At 53.8% G+C, this 10,564-nt stretch overlaps 1 protein-coding gene across 1 annotated transcript in view; it reads left to right on the forward strand.

The window, feature by feature from the left end:
• The window catches only part of CDH22 (cadherin 22), a 71,104-nt gene extending 62,028 nt beyond the window's left edge, over positions 1-9,076 (forward strand). The window contains exons 10-11 of the mRNA XM_079945384.1: positions 4,562-4,813; positions 7,729-9,076. Coding sequence (XP_079801510.1) covers positions 4,562-4,813; positions 7,729-8,303 — 827 coding nt within the window. The 3' untranslated portion in view covers positions 8,304-9,076. The remainder of the gene's footprint in view (positions 1-4,561; positions 4,814-7,728) is intronic.
• The last annotated feature ends 1,488 nt before the right edge of the window (positions 9,077-10,564 follow it).

Consider the following 10,564-nt stretch of genomic DNA (forward strand, 5'->3'; position numbering starts at 1 on the left):
ACCCTGGGTGCCTGGCACATAGTAGGTATTCAAAAATATGTGTTAGGGCATTCCCTGGCAGTCCACTGGTTAGGACTCCAAGCTTCCACTGCAGGGGGCACGGGTTTGATCCCTGATCGGGGAACTAAGATCCCGCAAGCCACGCGGCGTGGCCAGAGAAAAACATATAAACAAAAGCGTGTTAGACAAAACAGGAGGAAATAAAGCAAGGCAAGAGTAGAAGCTGTTTTAAATAAGGTGATCTAGGAAGGCCTCTCTGAAGGAATCAATAGTGAGTAGGGATCTAAAGGAAGTGAGGGGCTGAATGATCCAAGTGCAAGAAACAGCAAATGCAAAGACCCTGAGGTGGGAACAGGCTTGGGACGTTCAAGACCCGCATAGTTGGGGTGAGTGAGTGACAGGACTGGAGGAGATGCAGTCAGAGAGGTACTAGGGGCCAGATCACGTGGGTTCCTTCTGATCCTGTTCCAGGTCTGGTATCACCCCCAAGACCTTGACACCCCTTCCCTCAGTGGCTTCTGAAGCCAGACCCATCTGTATTTCCAGGAGTAATATTAAAAATATTTAACAACCAGTGCAGCTCAGATAATCAATCAGAAAGGACCCTGGTCATAAATAATCTGGAGTAGGACCATGGAGCCTCTGCTGAGCCAGGCTTGAACCCCTTAGCGACTTGATCGTGTTAAAGTTGGGGGTGTGCTTGAGGGAGAGGCTGAGGCAGCAGGGAAGGACTTGGGGGACTCAGAGTCATGGCTATTTAAACCTCTTTGGAAGTAGTTCAGCATTTTAAGAACTTTTAACGACTAGTGCTGCCCTGATTGCTCACTATGGCAGTGGTACCCCAAGCTGAGCGCCGGAGACACAAATAGCCCTGGACTGACCTCACCAAGTTCACAATCTTTCCAACCCGAGGGGCCTGAGGTTCTGCCCCAGCTGCCTCTCTTTGACGGGGGCTGGGGGCTGGGGGCTGGGTTGGCCACCAGGGCTCCCATCCGGCGTGACCAGCTGCGTACAAGCCCTGGGAGCAAGGCCGGCAGCAGCGTGCTGAGGCCGGCACTGCCAGGAAAGGGCTCCTCCTCCAGTCCCCCGGCCCCTCCCACGGTGTGCCAAGCCCCCTCCTCCTCACCATATAAATATCCCAGTTGACAAACGGCTACCCCAACCCATCTGTTTCTTTGTACAAATTTGTAGCCAGTTTGGAAACGTGATTTATAAATATTGCTTTTGCAGCCAGGATTGACACTGATGTATGTCAGGCCAGATGGATGAATGCAGTGCTGGGCGCAGATCCTGCCTAGAAGGGTGGGGTAGGGGCCTGGGGTGGCCACTGGCTTCCCCAAATGAAGCCAGCTGCTGCCCAGGAGGGCAGCTGAGAGGGAAAGACATGGTGCTCAGGGATTTCCTCTTATGGGGTGAAAGAGTAGCAGGAACCAGAGCTCTCCAGACATATGGTTCCACGACCAAAGACAGCAACCCTGAGAAACAAATATGTCCTCTCCTCTCCTCTCCTCTGTTCTTGCTTGGGAATTAGAGGCTGAGTCAGAGCCATCCACTCATTTTTCAAATCTGTCCACTTCTCTGTGCCTCCACTACCACTCTTATTTCACATCTAGAACACACAGTAGCTTCCTAACTGGTCTTCCACATCCACTGTTGTATTTTAGATTAGAGGCTCCCTTGCTTAGAAGGTAGGCTTAGCAAAGGCAGGGACCATGTCTGTCTTGTTCACTGCTGTATCCTCAGGGGCTAGAATAATCCTGACCTGTAGAGGGTGTTTAATTAGTATTCGCTATTGAATAGAGGGATGATATGCCACTAGGTTGCTTCTTTGCCCATCAATCGATGGCCTCCTGTTGCCTTTAAGAAAATCACCCAATTCCTTACCATGGCCTCTAAGACTTGCTATTATGAGCCCCTGCCTCCCCCTCCAGCCTCTCCTTGACTCGCTCTAGTCATCATCCTTATCCCTCCAGCCGCAAAGGACTGCTCTCAGTTCCCTGAGTTCCTATGCCTCTTCTAACCTCAGGACCTTTGCATGGACTATTCCCTCCCCTAGAATTCATTGTTCAGGGCTCACAATAATATCATTTCTTCCAAAAAGTTCTCCCTGATCCCCCAGACTGGTCAGATCCTCTGTTAGATGCTCTTCCTATACTTTTCCTTCTTAGCACTCACCATGGTTTGCAATTGTACACTAAATTGTGAGCTTATTTGATTAACCTTTATCCCTCGCATCAGAATACAAGGCCAGATCCAGGACTATGGTTGATTTAGCTCCCCATTATTCCCCACCCCCCATGACTAGCATGGTGCCAAGCACAGAGTAGTTACTCAATAAAGATTTATTGGATGGATGGATGGATGGACGGAGGATTCGATGGGTGGCTGGAAACGGTAGCTATGCCACCAATTCACGGGATAAATTCAGACAAGTCCCTTCTCTCTGAGCCTCAACGTCCATGTATGTAAAATGGGAATAATGTTACAACTCTTGGTGGTTGTGAGGATTAAACATTTCTAGGTATTTAAAGTATCTACCCAGTCCTCGATACATAAGAAGTATGCGGCCAGTGCAAAGGAGCCCCACGCCGTTCCTTCTTTTCCTCATCTTGCCCTTGAGCCTTTCTTTCCCAGGGGAAGGCAGATGTTGTCACAGCTCGGTTGACTCACCCTTTGGCAGGAGGGCTAGAGTTCAAGCCGGAGCTCGAGGAGCTGACCCAGGACCACCAGTTACCCTAAAAGATGTGGTTCGTTCAAGCATCATTCTTCAAGGCTGGCTCAGTGCCAGGGAAGAGACAGGCACACGCTACCTTAACACAGCATGACAAGTGCTGTAACAGAAGCGTGCGTGGCGCCTGCACAGTCAGAGCAGGGAGGGGGAAGCCATAAATCCTTCCTTCCCAGGGAAGCGTAGAAAGGAGGCCACAGAAAAGAGGTGACATTTAGCTGGAGCATGACGGATGAGGAATTCGCCCAGGCAAGGAAGTGGAGAGGGTGTTCCAGCTAGCAGGAACTTAGTGAAAAAAGGCAGGGCAGCCTAGACAGAGCGCGGGCGTGGGGTGTAGCACGTGGGGGTGGGGCATGAAAAAATTAACAACCAGCATTCACGCAGCATTTCTACGTGTTAGGAACTGTTCTAAGGGTTATGTGCTAATTACACTGTTTAATCCTCACACCTACGTGATGCTATTTTCCTCCATTTCGGATGAGGAAACTGAGATCCAGGGAAGCTAAATGAGTTTCCCAAGCTGGTAAATGACCAACTCAGCATTAGTTATTAACATTTTAATGGAAACTTTCAAAGATGTATACAAGTAGATAAAATAACACAATGAACTCCTATGTGCCCATCACATGAGCTTTAACCCATGACCAGTCTTGTTTCAGCTGGACCTCCAGTCCACTTCACAGGTGTGCCCAAGGTCACGAGTCGGCCCTTCCAAGGGCTCTTCTTCCTGCATTGTGTTCATGATGGGGAAGGCCAGGCAGGCGCACTGAATTGGGGGCTGCGGGGAAGAGGCTGAGTTAACTGGGACCGCAAAGCTGGGGAAGGGACCCAGGCTGTCAAAGTCTGAGGTCAGGGAGACCAGCCTGAAGCCTGCGAGGGCAGAGAGAAGGACTCAGGAGGGAGGCCTGGGCCCCCAGCGGGAAGCGGGACCCCTTTTGTGGAGCTGGCTGTCAAGGATGGGAGCAGCAGGGAGCTGGGCTCTGAGTACTTCTCGACTACCGCATTGGCAGCCACCAGAATGACAGAGGGTCAGTGATGGCCTGGCCCATGCAGGAGAGGCGTGGAGGGGTCACCGGGGCGGGGGAGCCCGTGCTCTATACCCACCCCCCGAGTCCTGACTGGCACTCCCAGCACGAGGCCGAAGCAGTGCGATGAGTATGACTCATGTGAGTTCACTGTTCCCTCTGGCCATTATGCATCAAAAGGAAAGAGACCGGTGAGGTGACCTTGGTACCCTGGGGCGTCCCCATCAGGCCCCAAGGGGCATGCCCCCGGCCCTCCAGGCTCAGCTCTTAAAGAGACTCCTGACAGAACCATGCCTCGGCCAAAGGCAGGTGCCAGCCCGTGTTCCCCATCTTCTCTGATGACCCAGAGCTTGTCAGTGCCCAGGAAGCCACAACCCAAGGACCACAGGACCCCAGGATCAGGATGCATTGGACAGCTGGGGTGGAATCTGAGAGAAAAAAAGGCTGTTGAGACAAAAGGCAAAAACAATTTTCTTGATATAGCCGGGGACAGGACCTTGGCACCACTGGGGACAAAATCTTGGAATAGCTGAAAACAGAATTTTGAGACAGCTGGGAATAGAAGCTTAGGACAGCTAAGGACAGAACTGAGGGCTCTATGGCTGGGGACAGGACCTTCAGGCAGCTGGGGGCAGAATTTGGGGAGAGTCGGTCACAGAATTTTAGGAGATCAGGGAATAGACCCATGGGTCAGCTGGGAGACAGTAGCTGGGGGCAGAGTGAGGGAAATCCCGAGGTGGAATTGGGAGGTGACTGGGACGGGGGAGGCCGAACCCAAGTCACACACCACTCCGTTTCTTCGAAGCAGACAATACAGCCGCGGTGCACACGCAGCACATGGGCTTCAACCGGCAGGAGCAGGACGTGTTCTTCCTGCCCATCCTGGTGGTGGACAGTGGGCCGCCCACGCTGAGCAGCACGGGGACGCTCACCATCCGCATCTGTGGCTGCGACAGCTCCGGCGCCATCCAGTCCTGCAACACCACGGCCTTTGTCGTGGCCACCTCCCTCAGCCCTGGAGCCCTCATCGCCCTCTTGGTCTGTGTCCTCATCCTGGTCGGTAAGTCCACCAAGAGCCAGCCCCCCCCCCGCCCGACTGGCCCCCATCCTTGGGCCCTGGATGTCCTTCCTGAGGTGCCTCCATGGGGGTCTCACTTTCCCTCCCCATCCTAGGAAGGGCTGGCTCGATTGATGTCCAGGTTCTAACCTGCAGCTCCTACGAGAAGCCTCCTAAGTACGGAGCAGCCCTACCACCAACTCCAGAAGGTGTCAGCCCCCAGCTGAGACTAAGTTCATGCTGGCCAACCCTCTACATGGCCCAAAGTCTCTCTAATTTTGAAAAACCAAGCCTATTTTTTAACATTCTCTCATGTCTATTGTCCTATTTTAGTCTTCATGTAGTACTTTTAGTAAAAAAGGGGCTCTTGGGAACCTCACAACCCCTCAGCCAGATGTATCATCCCCATTTTTTAGATGACAAAACTGAGGCTCAGAGTCGTTAAGTGGCTTGCAAAAGGGGACCCAGTTCATCTTCTGACTTGAAATCAGGTCTTTTCACCCTGTGTTCCCTGCTCCTTTAACTACTCCACCTGCTGGGAATCTAAACTGGGGGCAAGACTTTGAGGCAGCTGGAGTAAAACCTTAAGACACTTGGGGAGGGGGCAAAAATCTACTCAGGTATCAGTTCCACCAGCAGCCAGTTGAACCCCCCAAGAGTGTCCCCAGGGAAGAGGTCAATTTTTTCAGGAGCTAAACTGGATTCAGGTGGCCGCAATGCCGCCTCTCACTGTTAAAGCAGAAAGGCCTCACCTCAGTCCTGACTACTGGACAACAGTCAGAGCTGGAGGAACTCCAGGGAGGGCCAGATGGCAGGTCCCAGGTTTGCTCAGTTCCCTGGGAGATTCAGCTGCCTCCCACGCCTCACCACCCACCCCTGGGACCTGCGGAGGTCCTGGGCAGGCCCCTCCTAGCTGGGAGCCCCCCCGCTCCTCTCCACTCCCCAGCCCGTGGCTCAGAAACCCTTTTTCCAGAGGATGCACTTTACAGCGGTTTCATTTTCCGAGGCAGTGCAAACAAATTTCTGCCTAATTGCCCACAAACGAAGAAAGTGCACATCAGTGCTCTAAAGGTGACGGGCGGAATCACTGATCAGGCCTGGCACATCTGTCTCCTGCCGCCCGCGCTTCCCACCATCTGCTCTCACGGGCACCCCCCTCCGCAGCTCCCGGCCTCCAGCTTCAGAAGCCGACCATCCATCTTTCCCACTTCTCTCCTGACACCTTTCCTCCCTCCCAACCTGTCCCTGGATCCCACCTCCTTCCCGGTCATGATCCACCTTGTTAGGTCGTGAGCCAGCACCCTGCCCCATGGCCCTCGCAGCTGGTTCTGCCCACTGGCCTGGCCTGAGCTGTTTGGAGCTGCAAGAAGAATCCAGTGCCTGAGAGGATACCCAACACATGTCTGTCCATCCATCCACCCACCTATCCATTTAATTCTCTCATTTGCTCATCGGTTCCTAATTTATCCGTCCAGTGAGTACCCCCACCCATGTGCTAAATTATTCTAGGCACTGGGATTCATCAGTGAAAGAAAGATACAAAAAGCCCTGAGTAACTGGAAAGTTGGGGTTGCCATCGCTGAGACTGGGAGACTGAGGGTGGGAAGGGGGAAAGATTATTCTTTCAAATTTGGACACATTAAGTTTGAGATTCTCCTGGTCAACCCCGGGGACTTGCTAGAGAGGAAACTGGATGTACAATCTAGATTTCAGGGGAGAAGTCCAGGCTGGAGACTGCAATATGGGAGTTGTCAGCCTCTAAATGGAATTTAAAGCCACGAGACAAGGAAAGCGACGAGAGGGGGTGTGGAAAAAAGACCAAGGACTGAGTCCTGGGACATCTGATGTTAAGAAGTCAGAGAGGAGAGGAGAAGAGAAGCTTGCTTATGAGGTTGAGAACGAGTTATCAGTGAGGTGGGAGGAAGAAGAGTATGCAGAGTCCTGGGAGGCAAGTGAAGAAAGCCAAAAAACTCTGCTCATCCTTGCATCACCCAGGTCTCCATCCAATTCTTCATTCCGTCATTCATTCAACAAGCATGGTTCTCTTGCTTACTGCATGCCAGGCACCACTCTCGGGGAACGTTCCCCAGGTCCCCGAGGGCAGTTCACAGTGTGTATTTTGAGGCGGAGTGAGATTGACATCTTAACATGGCAGGTCTGTGCTATGAATGAGCAGCGACTTTCAAACCTGAGCTGCCTGGGCATTACCTGCAGGCCTTATTGAAACAGACTGCTGGGCCCCACCCAGTAGATCTAGGACAGGACCTGAGAATTTGCATTTCTAACAAGTTCCCAGGAGATGCTGATGCTGGTCCAGGGTCCGAACCAGGGGATAGAGAGGAACCCCTCATCAGGGGAGCTTGGAGGTGATATCCTGAACCCGGCCTTGAGCTCTCAGGGAAGGGCTCCTGCAGGAGATATCTGGACCAGAGACCCAGAGGGCGAATAGGGTGATCAGGGCTTCTGGAGTGGACAGAGGAGGGCAAGGGTGAAAGAGAGGTCAGGGTCAAGGACATTTCACTCCCCCCAGACCTCAGCTGCCCCATTCCCATCGCCACCCCCCAGCACCCAGAGACCTCAGGGGGATGTATCTCTTCATAGAGTTAAGGATGGAGACCTCAGAGTTTGGGTCCAGCCCTCAACACCCATGAAATCTCTTAACACTGCTCTCTGTCCCCACCCCACCCCCAGTGGTGGCATAGGCTTGATTTGCACACCTCCCAAGATGGGCAGCTCACTACCTATCCAGATAGCCAGCTACGGTCTGACTGTGAGAAAGGTATTGTTGCACAGAAATCTAGGAAATTTGCATGAGCATTTAGGCTGAGCCAGCTCTGCTGGGGAGGAGGGGAAGGGTGGTCCCCGGACTGCCCTGGGGGGGCGCTGCCCTCACGCGCCTCCTTCTGTCTCCCGCACAGTGCTGGTGCTGCTGATACTCACCCTCAGGCGCCACCACAAGAGCCACCTGAGCTCGGACGAGGACGAGGACATGCGGGACAACGTCATCAAATACAACGACGAGGGGGGCGGCGAGCAGGACACCGAAGCCTACGACATGTCGGCACTGCGAAGCCTCTACGACTTCGGCGAGCTCAAGGGCGGCGGCGACGGCGGCGGCGGCGGCGGCGGCGGCGGCGGCGTGGGCCCGGGCGGGGGCCCGGGGAGCCCCCCGCAGGCCCGTCTGCCTTCGGAGCACCACTCGCTGCCGCAGGGGCCGCCGAGCCCCGAGCCGGACTTCTCGGTGTTCAGGGACTTCATCAGCCGCAAGGTGGCGCTGGCAGACGGGGACCTGTCGGTGCCGCCCTACGACGCCTTCCAGACCTACGCCTTCGAGGGCGCGGACTCGCCAGCCGCCTCGCTCAGCTCGCTGCACAGCGGCTCGTCGGGCTCCGAGCAGGACTTTGCCTATCTCAGCAGCTGGGGTCCCCGCTTCCGGCCCCTGGCCGCCCTCTACGCCGGCCACCGCCCAGAAGGCGAGGCCCCGGCCTCCTAGCCCGCCCTCCCTGCAGCCCAGGACCCAACTGGACCCCAGGACAAAGCACGTCCCCTGCTCACCCCCTTCCCCCAACCCTCCCAGGGCGGCGGGACAGGAGGGGGACCTTGTTCGGGCAGCGGACTCCCCGACGGCATCCCTCCCCTGGGGGGGCGGGGGGGCGGGGGGGGGGTTGGGCAGCTTTTGCCCAGAAGTGCGGGAATTATGACCAACATCATTAAAACTGCAGCGAGAACGGGCACTGCGTGGCTCTGGGGTTAGACAGGGAGAGAGGGTGGTGTGGATCCCTCCTGGCTTAGGGGAGAAGCTGGGGGGAGGATGCTGCAGAAGTGCCAGCCCAGGAATGCCCCATCAGCGTTAAGAGGAAAGAAGGGCTGTTCGTTTACTAAGCGCCTACTGTGTGCTGGGCCTGTACAAAGACCATCTTAGTCATCACACAAACCTTGAGGTGGGGCCCTGCAGGTAACAGTTGGAGAAAGCCACCCAGAGAAGTGGCTGGGACCTGTCCAAGGACACCTTGCCTGTGTACCGTGGAGCCACAGCACTCACCGGCTACCTGGCCTTGGGCAAGTTACCTCTCTTCTCTGGGCCTCAGTTTCCTCCTGTGTCAAACGAGGCAAATAGCTGAACCTACCTCGAAGAGTCTTGAGGATAAAAAGGCTTCGTATGTGTCAAGTGGTTAGGACAGTGCCTGGCACATAGTAGGTGCTCAATAAATGTTAGCCTTTGATACTGTTATTATCTTTGTTGTTATTAGAAGCCCAGCATGTCTGCCTCCCAGATCTGAGCTCTCTCCCCCTTTTCCCAACATCTCCAAGGATATAGAAAACCTGACTATTGGTGTTGCTTCTGCTCTGAGTCGGGGATAGGGACGTTCCCAGAAATTGGAGAGCCTTCCGGTGTCTCAGGCGACACTGGAATAGGACACCTGGCAGGCGTGTGATGACAGACCAAGAGATGACAAGGTGGGCAGCTCCAGGACTTGGATGAAGTGGGAGGGTTGATGGGAGATGGAAGGGTCAGAAGCCACTGAGTGTGATGGGGACCTTATCTGTTTGTTCTGGGAACCCAGCAGTTTCCCCATCCATGGACCCAAGTTAAGAACCCCAGGGCTAAGTCACCACTAAGAGCCTCCAGCTCTGAAACCATTGGATTATAAGATACAGGTTATTTGTCCTCCTGCCCCACACCCAAGTGATTAATTCATTCTACATTGATTGGCTGTGAATTCCAGCTCCTGCTAGGTGAGCATCCTTCATCAAGGTTCTCAACTGCTGAAGCCTCAGTTTCCTCATCTGTAAAATGGGGCTAATGATAGCCCCTACCTTAAAGGATGTTAAGAGGCTTAAAGGAGATAAAGAATGTTAAGCTCCGATCCCAGTGCCTTCCTGCCACATTGAAAGTGCTCAATAAATAAATGCTCATTTGCCTTATTCTCTTACCCTCCCAGGGAGCATTCATTCATTCCCTCCACATTTGCCAAGGTCCAGTGTGGCCGATCCGGAGATAGTCATTATGTCCTGAGTGCCTTGCCTGTATTATCTCACCTAAGATACTGTCAGCCCCAGTTCACAGGTGAGGAAACTGAGGTTCAGAGAGTAGTAACCCGTGCAAGGTTACACAGAGCGTGAGTAGTTCCTGCCTTCCAGTAACTTCCAACCTGGGTTGGGGCAGGAGTCAGGGGGCCAGAAGCAGCCAATAACAATGCATTGGGTAAGAGTTGTAGCAGAATTAACAGAAAAAGATCCTGGAAACACCGAAGAAAGATTGAATAATTTCCAGAGGAGGTGACTCCAACTGGATCTTGAAGAATGAGTATGAGATGTACGAGATGGCCAAGCGAGCAAGACATTCCAGGCAGAAAGTAGAGCATCCTCAAAGGCTGGGGACAGGGGGGCAGCAGGAAGCATGTGGCAGCTTCAGGACCACATGGGAGGACGAATAGTGAGATGTGAGCAGGGAAGGCTGCTTGGAGGTGGGTTGCGAAGAGACCTTTAAGGCCAGGCTAAGAAAGGATGCTTTGTTCAACTTGACCGTGTCTCCTAAAGTCCCCTGAGGGATAGGGGGTTAGTGTGGTTAGCCCAAGTGGGGACACATTAGGACGCTCATGCATATAGGAGCCTTAACCCACGGTTCCTGTAGCTCATGATATGAATGGTATTGTAATTCGGGGACCACCGGGTGATGTGTGATCCCCTCTCTCACCCATGTGTGCCCAGCTCTCACGTTCAGAATCCCAACTATTCTCAGGCTGGTTGTTG

The sequence above is a fragment of the Stenella coeruleoalba genome, assembly GCF_951394435.1.
Source record: "Stenella coeruleoalba genome assembly, chromosome: 15".
Classification (NCBI taxonomy): domain Eukaryota; kingdom Metazoa; phylum Chordata; class Mammalia; order Artiodactyla; family Delphinidae; genus Stenella; species Stenella coeruleoalba.